Source organism: Crinia signifera, chromosome 9 (genome assembly GCF_055691185.1).
Source record: "Crinia signifera chromosome 9, ASM5569118v1, whole genome shotgun sequence".
NCBI lineage: Eukaryota > Metazoa > Chordata > Amphibia > Anura > Myobatrachidae > Crinia > Crinia signifera.
Genome location: NC_139225.1, coordinates 151,811,374 through 151,829,737, shown reverse-complemented (window position 1 = coordinate 151,829,737; position 18,364 = coordinate 151,811,374). Strand labels below are relative to the sequence as shown.

At 48.8% G+C, this 18,364-nt stretch overlaps 1 protein-coding gene across 1 annotated transcript in view; it reads left to right on the top strand.

The window, feature by feature from the left end:
• The window catches only part of LOC146036341 (class I histocompatibility antigen, Gogo-B*0103 alpha chain-like), a 223,353-nt gene that overhangs the window by 26,982 nt on the left and 178,007 nt on the right, over positions 1 to 18,364 (top strand). Inside the window, exon 2 of the mRNA XM_083160296.1 lies at positions 4,883 to 5,139. Coding sequence (XP_083016422.1) covers positions 5,004 to 5,139 — 136 coding nt within the window. The 5' untranslated portion in view covers positions 4,883 to 5,003. The remainder of the gene's footprint in view (positions 1 to 4,882; positions 5,140 to 18,364) is intronic.

Below are 18,364 nucleotides of genomic sequence, written 5' to 3'. Positions count from 1 at the left end.
CCATTTTAGATAAGGGCAGCACTGACCCCCCCAGTAAAACAAACAAAGCAGACCCCTGAGTTCTTGGGTGCCACATACCTATCACATACTAGAGCTGACTTCCCATCACTCACTGCGATTAAATTACATCTATTTAAAACTTAATTTTAGTGTTCCAAAAAAACCCATAGAACCGTTAAAATATTGTAAGACACAAGAGCCCTAATATTTAACGTGAACCACAGTGACAATTGACCTTTTGTCACACACTGTGATTAAATTAATCTATTCCTTATTAACAGCCTATAATTTTTGTATTATTTTGAAAATAACTACAGTTTTAATAATAAGTTTTCCAATTTAGAATAAGAATAAGCAATATCACATAATATAACATATATCGTGTTACATACCGTTCTCCACTAGACCACCTACTCCCCACATCGTGACTTATTAACCACATTACAGTAAATAAAAGGTACGCTTACCTTATTTGTGTGGAAAGTCACATATAAGTATGGAGCAGGCAGTCCAATGCAGAAGGCAGCAGCCGTCGGAGGTCACCATTGATAAGTTGGGAATAAATCCACTGTTAAGTTTGAGGATAAATAAATGACACGTAATTACATATTTATCCAAAATAATATATCATACAATATTGCTTAATTCCAGACAGACAGAACAGAACAGCACAGCATCCAAGAACATGTGGAGTGTGGAGGAGGAGGGGCAGGCCCCAGCACTCCTCCTCTGCTGTCGTCACATCATCCAATTTATACCTTTTAAACCTATCTATATTTGGCCACAAATAGTATGGGGGTGCTTTCATATATGGTGATCATGCTAACTATTTAAATCATTACATATATGGAAGAACATATTTAGTACTGGTCAGCAGTTCTAGTCGGCTCTCTGACGTAAGACATGTTGTAATTATACATTTAACCCCTTCCCGACATTTGGATGTACTTCCCGACACATGGCATAAATGTACGTCATGCATTTAAATTGCCACCCCGTCTCGAGACGAGGTGGCAGAGGGACAATGTCTGCTGTCCCTGACAGCAGACATCCTCCCTCATTGCCCAGGGGGGGCAGCGATGCCTCCCGTCTTGGGCGATCGCTGCTATTTGCTGTTAAAAAGTGAATAGCCAAAAGCAACGTAGAAATGCATTGAGTGTAAAATTTAGACTCTGCTGCCCCCTTGCGTCCCAAAAAAATAAAGGCGGTTTAAATAATGATTTAAAAATAAAGAATAGATATGGTCTTTGTTAGTTATTAACTATTTTGAGTGATATGATTATTTGTCTCACAAGCAGAAAATGGAACATTTTGCAAATAGCAAAATGTTCCATTTTTTCACGACACTTTAGTATTTCCCCCCCCCCCAAAAAAAACTGTATCGACCAAATTTCACCACTAATTTAAAGTACAATGTGTCACGAGAAAACAATCTCAAAATCACTGGGATAAGTAAAAGCAAAAAAAAGTTATACCCACTTAAGTGACACATGTCAGATTTGAAAAAAATGGCTCTGTCAGGAAGGGGTTAAGCTATACATTCACTTCACGATCTCTTCTATGGACAGCAACAGGTGATGAGGCTTCAAAAAAGATTGAGCTGGTAGTCTTTGATTGATGACAACAGGTGATAGTAGCTTGCAATTACAATATGTCCCATTGATATGTCTTGCTGGCTTTTCACACGAAATGTTTGTACATTGATGCAACAATTAATATAATCAAAATCCATTTTATCAGATATATGTATGTATACAGGTAATACCGGGCTGTACATGGCTGTGGTCTGTGTCCTGTGTATAGTACGTGTGATATGTAACAGTCTCTGTGTCTCTCAGACAGTCACACCCTGCAGTATTATTACACTATAAGATATATGTATGTATACAGGTAATACCGGGCTGTACATGGCTGTGGTCTGTGTCCTGTGTATAATATGTGTGATATATAACAGTCTCTGTGTCTCTCAGACAGTCACACGCCGCAGTATTATTACACTATAAGATATATGTATGTATACAGGTAATACCGGGCTGTACATGGCTGTGGTCTGTGTCCTGTGTATAATATGTGTGATATGTAACAGTCTCTGTGTCTCTCTGACAGTCACACGCTGCAGTATTATTACACTATAAGATATATGTATGTATACAGGTAATACCGGGCTGTCGTCTGTGTCCTGTGTATAATATGTGTGATATGTAACAGTCTCTGTGTCTCTCAGACAGTCACACGCTGCAGTATTATTACACTATAAGATATATGTATGTATACAGGTAATACCGGGCTGTACATGGCTGTGGTCTGTGTATAATATGTGTGATATGTAACAGTCTCTGTGTATCTCAGACAGTCACACGCCGCAGTATTATTACACTATAAGATATATGTATGTATACAGGTAATACCGGGCTGTACATGGCTGCGGTCTGTGTCCTGTGTATAATATGTGTGATATGTAACAGTCTCTGTGTCTCTCAGACAGTCACATGCTGCAGCAGGGCCGGCCTTAGGCATAGGCCAACTAGGCAATTGCCTAGGGCATTTGGAATGCCTAGGGGCATCAGCAGCTTCTGCTGATTAAATTGATATGCAGCATGCCTATATTCTGTGTGTGAGTGAGGCTGTATCTGCATATGAAATAGTGTATTCATGGAAATCACTGTAACACAGCAATCCGTATGCAGGTACAGCCACAGTCGCACACAGAATATAGGCATGCTGCATATCATTTTAATCATCGGAAGCTCCTTGTGTGTCCTGGTCACATAACAATGCAAATGAGATGAATTTTCAGCAAAAAATGCACCCAACGTTAGCAGGACTGGCCAGGAGCTGCATGGCCTATTGAGTCAAGATGTAAGAGGAAACATCTGTATCCAAGCAGAGGCAGTGGGTTGGTTGTGCAATAGTGTTCGGCATATGTGTAAGGGGCATTATGTGTGTCATGAATAAATGCATTAATAATGTGCAACATATGTGTAACAGGCATTATTTGTGTCATGTGTATAAGGGCATTAATAATGTGCAACATATGTGTAATGGGAATTATGTGTGTCATGTGTATAAGGGCATTAATAATGTGTAATGGGCATTATGTGTGTCGTGTATAAATGCATTAATAATGTGCGACATATGTGTAACAGGCATTATGTGTGTCATGTGTATAAGGGCATTAATAATGTGCAACATATGTGTAATGTGCATTATGTGTGTCATGTGTATAAGGGCATTAATAATGTGCAACATATGTGTAAGGGACATTATGTGTGTCATGAAGGGCATTAATAAAGGTTGGCATAATGTGTAAGGGGCATTATGGTTATAAGGAGATTAATAATGTGTGTCATGTGTAAGGCGCATTACTGTGTGGTATTATCAGGGGTGCCGAGAGAAAGGGGTAGGGGGTACAAATTACCCAGGCCAAAGTCTGATGGAAGGGCCCTGTGGGGGCCCCGGAGTCCCTCCCCTTAAGTGACAGCAGTAGCTGCAGCTCTTTTCCTCTGCCCAGCACACACTGCTTTGTGCTGGGTTGCAGTGTGGCCATCGAGGTGCTTAAAATACAATATTTTCTCAGGATTTTTTTCTTAGGGTATAATGTGAATAATGTGAGGAGTTATGTATATAAGGTAAAGTGGTACTACTGTGTGATGTAACGTGAATAAGGGACACCATTGCATGATATAATGTGAATAAAGTTGCACTACTGTGTGGCATAATTTGAATTGGGGGTACTATTGTGTGGCCATGCCCCTTCCCAGCAAGAACACACCCCTGTTTGGGCTGCGCACCGATTGTGTGCACTGTTTCTATTTAAAATATTGCGGGTAGGAGCACCAAAATGATGACTGCTATGATGAGGGTTGATGGTGCTGGGAAAGGGGAGCTGGGTCAGAGGCGGAACTAGTGGCGGTGCTAGGGGGCAACAGACAAAATCTTGCCTAGGGCGTCATTTAGGCTAGGGCCGGCTCTGTGCTGCAGTATTATTACACTATAAGTTATATGTATGTATACAGGTAATACCGGGCTGTACATAACTGCGGTCTGTGTCCTGTGTATAATATGTGTGATATGTAACAGTCTCTGTGTCTCTCAGACAGTCACACGCTGCAGTATTATTACACTATAAGATATATGTATGTATACAGGTAATACCGGGCTGTACATGGCTGTGGTCTGTGTCCTGTGTATAGTACGTGTGATATGTAACAGTCCCTGTGTCTCTCAGACAGTCACACGCTGCAGTATTATTACACTATAAGATATATGTATGTATAACAGGTAATACCGGGCTGTACATGGCTGTGGTCTGTGTCCTGTGTATAATATGTGTGATATGTAACAGTCTCTGTGTCTCTCAGACAGTCACACACTGCAGTATTATTACACTATAAGATATATGTATGTATACAGGTAATACCGGGCCTGTACATGGCTGTGGTCTGTGTCCTGTATATAATACATGTGATATGTAACAGTCTCTGTGTCTCTCAGACAGTCACATGCTGCAGTATTATTACACTATAAGATAAATGTATGTATACAGGTAATACCGGGCTGTACATGGCTGTGTCTGTGTCCTGTATATAATACATGTGATATGTAACAGTCTCTGTGTCTCTCAGACAGTCACATGCTGCAGTATTATTACACTATAAGATAAATGTATGTATACAGGTAATACTGGGCTGTACATGGCTGTGGTCTGTGTCCTGTGTATAATATGTGTGATATGTAACAGTCTCTCTCTCTCTCTCTCTCTCTCTCTCTCTCTCTCTCTCTCTCTCTCTCTCTCTCTCTCTCTCTCCTCTCTCTCTCTCTCTCTCTCTCTCTCTCTCTCTCTCTCTCTCTCTCTCTCTCTCTCTCTCTCTCTCTCTCACAGTCACACGCTGAGGTATTATAGGACTGGGGTCTCAGGTAAAGGATCGGGGCTGCCGGAATACTCATCAGTTGGATATGTGGATGATCAGCAGATTACACATTATAACAGTGACTCTCGTGTCATGCGTCCTGTGGCTCAGTGGATGAATAAGGTGGAAGCAGATTACTGGGAGAGAAACACACAGATTGGTAGAGGCACTGAGCCTGTACACAAGCACAATGTGAGGACAGCGATGAGTCGCTTCAACCAGACTGGAGGTGAGACCCACACTGCACTGTATACACACATATCACAGACCCTACACAGTATATATACACATGGTACACACACACTGCACTGTATATACACATATCACATACCCTACACAGTATATATACACATGGTACACACACTGCACTGTATCCACACATATCACATACCCTACACAGTATATATACACATGGTACACACACTGCACTGTATGTACACATATCACATACCCTACACAGTATATATACACATGGTACACACACACTGCACTGTATATACACATATCACATACCCTACACAGTATATATATACACATGGCTCACACTACACAGTATATATACACATGGTACACACACACACTGCACTGTATATACACATATCACATACCCTACACTGAATATACATACCTCCTAACTTTTGAAGTTGGGAGGTCGGGACGTGCGCGCGGTCCCGAAAAGGGGGCGTGGCCTCGAGAAAAGGGGCGTGGCCTCACGGGGTGACGCGAACTCCGGCCACGTCCCGGTTTCGCTGCTCGTCGGCGCTGAATAGATGCTGTGCGCATGCGCACAGCGTCTATTTCTCGGCAAGCTGGGGGGGCTCCCAACTGTCCCCCCCACCGCGGGACAATGGTGGTCCCGGGCGGGGCGCGGGAACGTCCCCGAATATCGGGACGTTCCCGCGGAAATCGTGACAGTTGGGAGGTATGTATATATACACATGGTACACACACACTGCACTGTATATACACATATCACATACCCTACACAGTATATATACACATGGCTCACACTACACAGTATATATACACATGGTACACACACACTACACTGTATATACACATATCACATACCCTACACAGTATATATACACATGGTACACACACTGCACTGTATATACACATATCACATACCCTACACAGTATATATACACATGGCTCACACTACACAGTATATATACACATGGTACACACACACTACACTGTATATACACATATCACATACCCTACACAGTATATATACACATGGTACACACACTGCACTGTATATACACATATCACATACCCTACACAGTATATATACACATGGCTCACACTACACAGTATATATACACATGGTACACACACACTACACTGTATATACACATATCACATACCCTACACAGTATATATACACACATGGTACACACACTGCACTGTATATACACATGAAAAAGAAAGTGGCGCTGGTTTGATGAAAGGTTATACAAATATCTCATAACAGTTAAAAAATCATTACATACAATTGTATAAGATTGAATGAAGAGAAATTAAAAATGGTGAATATGTATTAAAAACCTGCCCCCCCCCCCCTCCCCAGGGCTTCTGTCTCTTCATCTGTGCTCTTCACCTGGGGGCGTCGGCCTTCTAAGCTCTTTTGCATGGCTGCCGCCTCCCAGGACTTCAGGAGCTCTTCTCTGCCGTCGGACTGCCTGCCCCCTGTCTTGAGCTGGCTAATATAGCCAGCTCTAAGGGTTGGGGCAACGACGTGGCAAGCCATGATTGGCTGGCCACGGCCATTTTGAATTTTTTTTTCTCTGCTGCCGCTGATGAGGCGGACATGGACAGCTGCTGCCGCACCGCTGGGAGCAGTAACCGGGGTGAGTGCAGCACTGCGGATCCCCATATTGCAGATGGGTGGAGGGGGGCATTCGTGGGGGGTCGGGGTGCCACGGCATACCTCCCAACTGTCACGATTACAGCGGGACAGTCCCGATTTTCGGGTCCTGTCCCGCTGTCCCACCCGCGGCAGGCATTTGTCCCGCTGCGGGGGGTTGCAGTTGGGAGACCCCCCAATCTAATAGAATAGACGCCACGCGCACAGCGTCTATTCTCGTATAAAAATGAGCCCGTGGCTAATTAGCATAAGCCACGCCCTCATTTGCATACACCCGTCCCCTTTTGCATACGCCCCGCCCCTTCGCCGCACGAGTGTCCCTATTTCTTCGGCACGAAAGTTGGGAGGTATGCCACGGGGTGGGGAGGGGTGAGTGCAGTGCTGCTGATCCCCATATTGCAAAGGAGGGGGAAGGGGCTACTGTGGGTGGGGAGGGGTTTCGGGAGGACTGCACTTGTTTAGAAGGCCCTACACCATGCCTGCTACAAGAACATGCCGGCGATGTGCAGGGCCTCCTGAGCGAGTGCTCTGAATTGACCAGCATGGCTGTTATGCATCAAGGCCATAATCGGGGCTACGGGCCCGCGCTTTTGCATCGTGGTGTGGGTTACACACACAGCAATATGGGAGGTGGGGACCCCCCAAATAAAGGGGTCCCCACCTCCCTAAAAATCAGTTAATCCTTCAGGGTACCCCTGGGCAGTGGGTGCAGGGTTGATAGCTGGTTTCAACTGTAATATTGTCCTTTATAGTAGGACTACAGGTCCCAGCAAGCTGCCCCACATGCTGGTACTTGGGAGAACCACAGGTACCAGCATGTGGGGCATTAAGGCCCGGTGGTACCTATAGCCCCCCTGTAAAGGAAATATTCAAATATAAACACAAACACTGGTTTAAAATAGCAGTGAGGGGCTAATGTCAGCGCCCCTGTCCCTGCTGGTGCTGGATGGTACATTAATCCCGCACACCCCTACCCTCTGCCAGGACCCCCCTCCCGCGATTCGCGGGACCCCTGCAACCTCCCCTCCCTCCCGCGACTCGCGGGACCCCCACGACCCCCCTCCCGTGATTAAAAGGGCCCCCGCGATCCCCCCTCCCCATGATTTGCGGACCACCGCCCCTCCCGTGATTTACGGCACCCCCCTACTGCGATTTGCGACCCCCCTCCCGCAATTCACGCCCCCCCTCTTGCGATTTGCGGACCCCCGCCCCCTCCCGCGATTCACGGAACCCCCCGTAGCGCCCCCTCCCGGACCCCCTCGGCACCTCCCGCGCCCCCGCCCGCAATTTGCGGACCCCTTCCGTGATTCGCGGACCCCCCCCCTCCCGCGATTCATGGCACCACTCGCGCCCCTCCCGCAATTCACGTACCTCCACAACCCCCCCTCCCACGATTCAAGCCCCCCGCTCCCCTCCCACGATTTGCAGACCCCCGCCCCCTCCCGCTAATCGCGGATCCATGCACACACACGCCCCCCTTCCCGCAATTTGCAGACCCCCCTGACCCCTTTCCGGCAATTCCACCCCCAGCGGACCACCGCGACCCCGCTCCCGCATTTCATGTACCCCGTGACAATGGGAGATCCTGTACCGCCACAAGCAGGTGCCGCCCCTAGGTGGGAAGTCCGGCCCTGGCTGCCGCACTGCAGGTTTCCCCACTGCCCTCTGCACCAGCGCCACAACTTTTATCAATGTCTTGCCCACATACTGTACAACTATTATACAGTCTCCTGCTCTCATGCACGCTCACTCCCTCCCAATGGGAGGAGACGCTCACCCACTGCGGGAGCTGCATACTGTCCCCCACCCTCCTCCAGTTCTAGGGATTCCCATCGACCATTAATGATTTCAAATAATCGATGGTTTATGGCCGATGTTGAATACTTTTGCCATCAATGTGGGAGGACCAGATGGTTTCCCTACAATGATGGCAAAGGAGAACCGATCAAGTTTCAAATTTTTTTAGGCCACAAGGTCCACGGCCTATTCAGTCAGATATAATGGATGACCATCGATAGCTACAACAATCGATAGTTATCCAAGTAATATGTTACTACTATCGATGGCAGGGTGCAAAATCGCCATCATGCCAACCATCGATGGTGTCTGCACCAATGCCTATCCCTACTCAGCAACAGCCAAAAACCTTTATTACCCCTCATGCCCACACACCTCTATCACTGCCCTGCCTCCTGTTCTACTGCCCCGTAACTTCCGCCAGTGGGGACCCGCTCAACCTGTGTTGCCCACATTCCCCTATCATGCTTTACCGCCCAGCCTCCTGCTCTCATGCACCCTAACTCCCACCCAGTAGGAGGAGACACTGACTCAGGGCCACTGTCCAATACTCCTGTGGACCCTCACCCACTGGCAGAAGCTGCACAGTGTCCCCCACCCTCCACTTTAGTCCCCCTTATGCCCACACACGCTATCACTACCCAGCTTCCTGCTCTCCTGAACCGTAACTTCCACCACTGGGGAGTCGCTGACGCTGTGTTGCCCACATACCCCTATCATGCCTCATAGACCAGCCTCCTGCTCTCATGCACCCTAACTCCCACCCAGTATAGAGACACTGACTCAGGGCCACCATCCTGTACTCCTGTGCTGCCACGCTGGACCCTCACCCACTGGCAGAAGCTGCACAGTGTCCCCCCACCCTCTTTAGTCCCCCGTATGCCCACACACCCCTATCTCTACCCAGCTTCCTGCTCTCCTGAACCGTAACTTCCACCCTGGGGAGTCGCTGACGCTGTGTTGCCCACATACCCCTATCATGCCTCATAGCCCAGCCTCTCTGCTCTCATGCACCCTAACTCCCACCCAGTAGGAGGAGACACTGACTCAGGGCCACTGTCCTGTACTCCTGTGCTGCCACGCTGGACCCTCACCCACTGGCAGAAGCTGCAATACAGGGCATCTTTCATACAATTCTAACCATATTTCTCACAATACAAACGTTCACAAATTTAGGGCCCAGCCCCTTACGCCGGTGTGAAGAGCGCCCGTAGGGCGCAATGAATCACCTAGTGTGTATATATGTGTGTATGTATGTATGTATGAATGTGTATATGTATGTAGAAAGAAATTGGAGAAAAAGCGCAGATATGAGCAAAGTGTAAAACAAATTTTACTAAAAGTGCAGGCTCACATACATCATAGATAACAGCAAACAGCTTGCCACAGTGATATCCAACACTGTGCACCAACGACTTGAATAGCCGGGACCAGCCTTTTCGCCGCCGCCAGGGCCTCCGTGGTCAGGAACTCCAAAAGCACAGCGTTGTCAGTTTAGGCCACGCCCAACCAGTTTTGTCATCTGGGGACTTCGTCAGGGGGTGTTTTTATATATATATATCGCTATTGTGTCCAGATGTCATTACAAATGTGACCAATGATAAATGGGCCCCTTATAGCTATATGGGATAATTCTATGACCATCGGAGATAATATGATCCCGATATGAGCTACATATTGCAGCAGTTACATGGTGCGATGCTGATCATGACTGGGACATTGCTATACCAGGATACACTCTAATTAGATAGGGCAGAAATCACATAATAAATGCTACAATACAAAATATTGAAAATGAAAACGGGGAACTCAAGGCAATAGGGCCTAATTCTGGTTGGGTCTGTAAACTGCAAAGATTGCAGCTTTCCGAGCATCAGGGACGTCGCCCCGCCGAATACCCTCCGGCGCCGATTCCCCTCACAATGTGTAACGAGAAAACATTCTCTTGTGTGCCTCCGCTACAGGAGAAATCATTCGATGGTCACGACCATCGAATGATTTCTCCTGGCTTCTATGGGAACTGACTCTTATTTGTGAGCGCCGGGATGAAGACCGAGCGGGTGGCTGATGTCCTGTGACCCCAGGTGTCCAACCCCTGGCACACATCGTCCCGTCCGTGTACCCATGGGAACACCCAGCACTTTCATGGAGACCCCATAAAATGCTGGTTGTTCCTATGGGTGCTGCTGTCTGCCCCAAGCCCACCCCAAATCCTTGCAAACAGCTCGTAAGTCTCCAAAGCCGCAAAAGGGGAGCTGCACATGCACAGACCCCCAAACATTGGAACGGGGCCGAATACAGCCCTGTCCGAATGAATCAGAATCACCCCCATAATCCGCACTGGGGTGATCCATAGACCACAGGTTATGGAGAGGAACTGGACAGGATCTATTACAGGACATCACTAGATCGGCTTTATAAGGACCGGTCATAGCCATGGGAGCCTGTAATGTACCTGATGTAACCTGGGAGGCGTCTGCTGCAAGTCCCACTAGACGTGGCCACGTTCTAACTTCCTTGTAGGGAGCATCCCACAAGCAGTCGGTGAGAACCCACTCACATAGATACTATGTCAGACGTGATACAAATGGTGACAGAACATCCGAGCCAGTGACCATCAGGCAATATGGTTTAGTATAAAGACAGTGTCCAGCTCCTGCCATACAGAGACCAAGGTGTTATGCTGCCCATACACTAGGGCGATATTGCATACAATCTAGGGATGTGCACCGGCCACTTTCGTGTTTTGGGTTCTGATTACTTTCAGGTTTTGGGTTCTAATGGGTTTTGCGTTTGGATTTTTGGATTTTGGGTTCTGACTTTTTTTTTTTTTTTTTAAAGCATAAAAAAACTGCTCCTTCCCTATTATTAACCTCAATAACATTCATTTCCACTCATTCCCAGTCTATTCTGAACACCTCACACCTCACAATATTGTTTTTAGGCAAAAGTTGCACTGAGGTAGCTGGATAACTACTGTATGATAAGTGACACAAGTGGCACAAGTGGGCGGCACAAACACTAGACTGATACAGCACACTTAGTAGCACCCCTGGACTGATGCAGCACACTTAGCATCACCCCTGGACTGATATGGCACACAGCATCACCCCTTGACTGATACAGCACACTTAGTAGCACCCCTGGACTGATATGGCACACTTAGCATCAACCCTGGACTGATGCAGCACACTTAGCATCACCCCTGGACTGATACAGCACACTTAGTAGCACCCCTGGACTGATGCAGCACACTTAGCATCACCCCTGGACTGATATGGCACACAGCATCACCCCTGGACTGATGCAGCACACTTAGTAGCACCCTGGACTGATGCAGCACACTTAGCATCACCCCTGGGACTGATGCAGCACACTTAGCATCACCCCTGGACTGATGCAGCACACTTAGCATCAACCCTGGACTGATATGGCACACTTAGCATCACCCCTGGACTGATATGACACACAGCATCACCCCTGGACTGATGCAGCACACTTAGTAGCACCCCTGGACTGATGCAGCACACTTAGCATCACCCCTGGACTGATGCAGCACACTTAGCATCACCCCTGGACTGATATGGCACACTTAGCATCACCCTGGACTGATATGGCACACTTAGCATCACCCCTGGAATAATACAGCACACTTGGCAGCACCCCATGAATTATTGAATTATACGGCAGACTTGGCTCACCCCTGGAATTATACGACACACTTGGCATCACCCCTGGACTGATGCAGCACACCCCGTGAATTATACAGAAGAATTGGCAGCAACCCATGAATTATATGACACATTTGGCTCACCCCAGGAATATGCGTCACACATGCGGGCACCCCTGACCTGATACAGCACACATGGAATTATACAGCACAGATGGCGGCACCCCTGGACTGATACGGCACACATGGTGGCAGGCATGGAATTATACGGCAGGCATGGCGACACTCCTGCAGTAAAAAAAAAAAGAAAAACTTTTATTCTTTTAATAAAAAAAAAGCAGTACACCTGGAATAATACGGCAGACTTTAGTAACACCACTTGAATTATATGGCACTCTTGGCTCACCTCTGGACTGATACAGCACATAACAGCCCTTGCAGTAAAAATAAAAAATAAAACACCTTTTTTTTCTTTTCATTAAAAAAAGGGCAGCTCCCCTGGTCTGATGCAGGACACATGGGGGCACACATGGGGGGCACCCCTGGACTGATACGGGACACTGGGCAGCACAGCTGGACTGATATGGCACACAACACCCCTTGCATGTTAAGGGGAAAAAACACACCTTTTTTTTTTTATTTAAATTAAGGCTAGTAGTAGCCTTAGTAATGCCCCCTTAGTAGCTGTAACCTGAACAGTTTTCCACTTAGTAGTTCCCCTTTAGTAGATGTACAAAAGTTCCTGCACCATTAGTTCCCCCTTAGTAAATGTGCCTTTAGATTCACAACTTTTACAGTTGTCCCCCTTGATCAGCCCCACTCAGTTTATGCAGCCTCTATTTGGTTCCCCATTAGTTACCCCTCCTTAGTATATCCCCCCACAGTGTTTTTTTTGTCCCCCATAGGTTTTTCTTCTGTGCAGACAGCACGGCCACATCCGTGCTGTCTGACTTCTACTTACAGAATGAAGATGGCGCTGGAGCCGGACCTTTTATAGAGATCCGAATCCGACGCAGGATGATGACGTTTTGGCTCTAGGATCCGAACCCGCTCATCCCTACTACAATCCTTCTATTTCGACTGCATCTGTGTGATAAATACAAGGATTGTATGCACATAGAATGGGTCTCCTGACGCGATGCGTGGGACTGCCGGTTGCATACCTCGTTGATAGATATTAAATGCTGCACATAATATTATGGCATTGCATGAGCAACCGCAAGTGGTTTTTAACCACATGCGATCTCTCGAATGCAATCGGCGGGTGGGGGCAGAGGGAGCTCTTTCTAGTTCGGGGAGAGGAGGCCAGAGGGGTACTTGTTTCCTATCTGGGCGCCCCTACGTTAATTGCGCACCATGCTATTCTCCGTATAAAAATCGGATCGCATCGCATCGGATACCACAAATGCACATACACGATATTGAACGATGCGATGCGATTTCGTTCCCGCTTTTATGGTTGGCCCATAGGATGGCCCATCTGTAACACTACTGTATTTATTTACCCTTCAAAGCCCTCCCCTTGTCACATCTGCACAGAAACACAGTATTGACATCAACCGGAAGCGTGGCGAGCGGCGGCGGTACGCGTCCTCCGACTTTTTCATACCCCCACTATCCACGTCGGCGTGGAGTTGAGAATAAAATAGTGTGGCGAGCCACCGAGCCCGAAGCGTGGCGAGCGGACGCGGATACTTCACAGGTATCCGTGTCCCCTCGCGGGCTTCACAGGTATCCGCGTCCCCTCGCGGGGCTCGCTGCGCTCGCCACGCTGCGCTCGCCACACTATTCTATTCTCAACTCCACGCCGACGTGGATAGTGGGGGTATGAAAAAGTCGGAGGACGCGTACCGCCGCCGCTCGCCACGCTTCGGGTTGACGTCAATACTGGGGTGGCGTTAACAATGGAGGCGCATTTTAACCATCAGGGGGGGGTTTCCTATACAAATCGTGGGTTTGCGGGTTATTACATTGAAATCAATGTAAAATCGGTCTCAGGGACCATTTAACATTGATTCCAATGTAAAAATCAGGTTGATCGCGTCACCGCATGCGATACGATCAGATTTAAAATAAAATCGGATCGCATCGTATGCCATCGTACATCATCGAGTACCGAATCCGATGCGATCCGATTTCATTACGGTGCCGTACGTAGAAAACCTGGGCGCCCAGATAGGAAACAAGTACCGCCAGAGGAGTGCTGGTGGCATCCATCAGAGTAGTGTAGCCAGTGCAAGTCACCGGAGCGCCCCAAGCGGGATAGGGAGGGGAGCGCCCCGGTGCTCACCTGTTCCAATGGACGAGGGGGGGGGGGGGTGGCTGCGTTGCGGCTGCCACGTTGCTCCATGGTGGGGTGTGATGCGCCTGGGTGATGCTGCGCTGCTGGCTGCGTTGGTTCACAGGGGGAGATGTGTGCACAAAGCGGCCACAGGGTCGCTCCACGGGTGAAGGGAGGGGTGTTTGTGTGTGCAGGCAATGACGCCAAATCACTCACAGAGGGGGAGGGGGGGTGTGATGCAGTGGGGCACTTACCTCCATCCCGGGGGGGTCCTGCTCACAATTGCCACCCTCCAGTGCCTGCTGCCTTAGGCAAATGCCTAAGGCTGCCTAGTGGTGGTGCTGGCCCTGAGCGTAGCACTGTGAAGGAGCGCTAGAGGGCAGTGGGGTCTGCGGCGGCAGACAGAATTTGAAAAGAACTGTTTAAAACACTAGTGGGCTTCTGATTGGCTGAGAGAGAGGGCCACTCAGTGGGGAAACAGGTACAAAGTACAGGAGGGAAACATTCCTCACAGGCAGAAAAGTATTAGAACATGAGACATGCACTGACATGGGGAGGGGGGGATTCAGGGGCAATCTGAGAAAAATGAAATCACATAAAGGTATCAGAATCCACTTTATTGGCCATGTATGCTGCGCACACTAGGATTTTTTTGTGGATTACAGTGCAGCATCAAGCAGGATGAAGGGGGGGAGGGGAATCACATACATTATATTAAAACATTGCGTGCGGGGGACACATGCTCGCCGAGCTGCACAGAGCCTAGGCAGCCAACAGCAGCATCACTGGTCATTGCAGCAGCCAGGTGGGTAACAATATAAGCAGGGACAGTACAGTTATCACACGGGAACACATACTCACCGAGCTGCACTGTGCCTAGGCAGCCATCGGCGGCACCACTGGTCTTTGCAACAGTCAGGTAGGTAACAGTATGAGCAGAAACAGTACAATTTTAGCGGAGACAGTACAGTTATCACACAGGGACACTTTTACAGTGTTTCATTTGGCTGAGTGCACAGTTTCTAGGCAGCCATTTGCTGCACCATCTTCCTGTAGGGGGAGCCAGCGTGGTGGTGGGGGGGGGGGGGGGTGGATGTCGGTCAGGGAGGCTGGGGGAGAGTCAGTGATGGGGGGGGGGGTGTGCGGTGCCGCCGTAGAGTTCAACCGTAGCTAGTGCGGCCTGCTGGGGGTTGGGGGCTTCTTGGGGGGGGGGGGGTGGATCCTACCAGCCTCTGGGTGTCATACATAGGGGCCCCCTTGGCCAATGTGCCTCCTCTCCCCCTTCTGTCCGGTGGGAGGGGGGGATTTGATGAGCCCTCCTCACCTAAGTGCTGGGTCCTGCCCGCCTGTGCGTGTGCCGGCCCTCCCGTCCATGGTGGTGGTGGTGGGGGGGGGGGTGCGAGGGCTTTCTTGGCGATGATGTGGGAGCGCGCAGCAGTGCTCACCGCTCATCGCTGGGGCATACACACTGGGCGGCTTTGAGCTGAAAGCCGCTCAACAGGCTGTTTTGAGCGGCTTTCAGCTAAAAGTTGCCCAGTGTGTATGGGCCTTAAGTATACATTATTGCTGTCTACTCTGCTTACCTACACTCTGTAACCACAGGTGTTAGAGGTTGAGTCCTCCTAAGGGGCGCATTTATCATTGGAATGCGATGCCGGTGCGGTGACAGCGGCCCGACATCGCATTGCGGTCCCCTGCAATACCGCCGAGATGTATCATCTGGCAGGCGCAGGGACAGGGCTCCGATAGGAGCCCGTCCCTGCAAGGCCTGGAGCTGGAAGCCGGTGGGTCTGCGCATGCGCGGTTATGCGCTGACCCCCACACGACCCCGCTGACCGCACTGCCCGAGGCTACAATGGGCTATCGCCATATCAGAATGGCGATAGCCCCAGGGGTGCGATGCTGGCCTGCCCGATGTTGATACATCGGGCAGCTTCGCATCCCCCATAGAACCTATGGGGGATGCGGCCGGCGGCGCTGCAGGGGAGGATCGCAGCAGGGATCGGAGATTCCTGCTGCGGTCCCACTTAATACATTTAGGTGATACTTAGTATTTGCGGTTAACCCCCGAAAACTTGTATTTTCAGGGATTTAGCCGCAAATATTACTTGATAAATGGGCCCCTAAGTCACATACAATATACCACTCCGGGTTTCCCTTAAAGGCATATTCCTATTGTGTGTTTGTGTGCACCAAGATTTCTAATCATGACTTCTAAAAGATGGCACACTCAGACAGAACGTCCCAAGCTAATATCATGTAGGTCTTGTGCTGCATATCTGTCTGCACAGGATGTTGTTCAGGATGGTTGATGTATAAAATGTTACGTTCCTTCTGGTCAGCCCCCTGCTACTGTAGTTGTACAGGAGATTCCCTGGGCTGCTTTTCAACACATCCTGGGTACTTTAGTGGAATGCCTTCATACTCCTATGGGTCCTGTTATGCAGGTTATTCCACCCATAGTGCCGGCACCACCAGGGCCGGACTGGCCATCTGGCTCTCCTGGCAAATGCCAGAAGGGCCGATGGCCTTGTGGGCCGATTTTGTGCTGAAAGTTCTCAGTTCTGAGAACTTTCTGCAGTATTGCTGAGCTGCTGCCACCCCGCCACCTGCGCATCATTTGCATATTGACGCGATGACGCTGCCAGCTCCTGACTCTAAGGCCTCTCAAAGAAGGAGAAGCTAAGCGCTCCCAGTAAGGCAGTGTGCGGCTGACGTAATGACGTCACCCGCACATCCACACACTGCATGTGAAGAGCCTGCCGGATCTGCCAGCATCCACCCCCTGCGACCACCACTCCGGCAACAAGTTGGAAATATTAAATATAGGTGTCCGGATTATACCGGTGTCTATAGGCCTGATTGGGACCTAATGGATAAATGGTTCCATAAGTGTCTGATACAAATGAGACCTCTGAGGAGGAGGATGACATTAACCTCTCTATAGCTGATTCAGAGGTATCCCTAACACAATCTCAAATAGTAGTTGATGTACCGGCCCTAATTGTTGCTATTAAACTGGTGCTGTTGTCTGAGGATGAAGAACCTGCACCAGTTGCAAAGCAGACCAATGTTTTCAAAAGGTCATTAAGGGGGGTATTCAATGTTGTGTCACGGCTGTCTAGCTGGCCCAACAGCTGTGACCCTGTACCGTTCTCAGGCTGCTCGACTGAGAATTTGCAGGCGGGATTCATTGTCCCAAGTGCTGCGAGCTTGTCAATTCCCAGCCGTTCTCGGCAGAATGAGCCTGACTGCTTGTGAAGACGGGCTCCTTCTGCCGAGATCCCCTGTTTAATTCTGGCGGGGAAGACCGCATTGAATAGGGCCCCGCAGCCATCTCCCCCGTCAGGAGATCCATCGGGAGATGGCTGTGGGAGATTGAATGCCCCCTAAGACTCAAATTCCACATTCTGACTATATGATGGAAATCAGAACAGATCAGTGGAAAACATTGGGTAAAAGTCTCCTATATCAATGAAATCGATTTCTAGATACCCTCTTCCACTGAAAGATTGTCAATTATATGAGACTTACTCCCCCAGTCAACTCTCATGTTACCCGTCTGGTAAATCCTTCTGTACTCTCAGTTACCACCGGTTCTTCCTTAAAAGACCCAGCTGGTAGACAAATAGAGCAGTCTCTTAAGTCTATTTACTCACTCACAGGGGCTATACATAGGCCCACTGTGGCTGCAGCTTGGCTGCTAAAGCGGTCGTACCGTGGCTCAAGGTAATAGAGCTCACAGATGTCTCAGAGTATTGTAAGCTGTGCCTCTCTCATATAGACAGGCTTCTTTCTATATCAACGAGGCTTTTGCTGACGCAAGTGTGCTT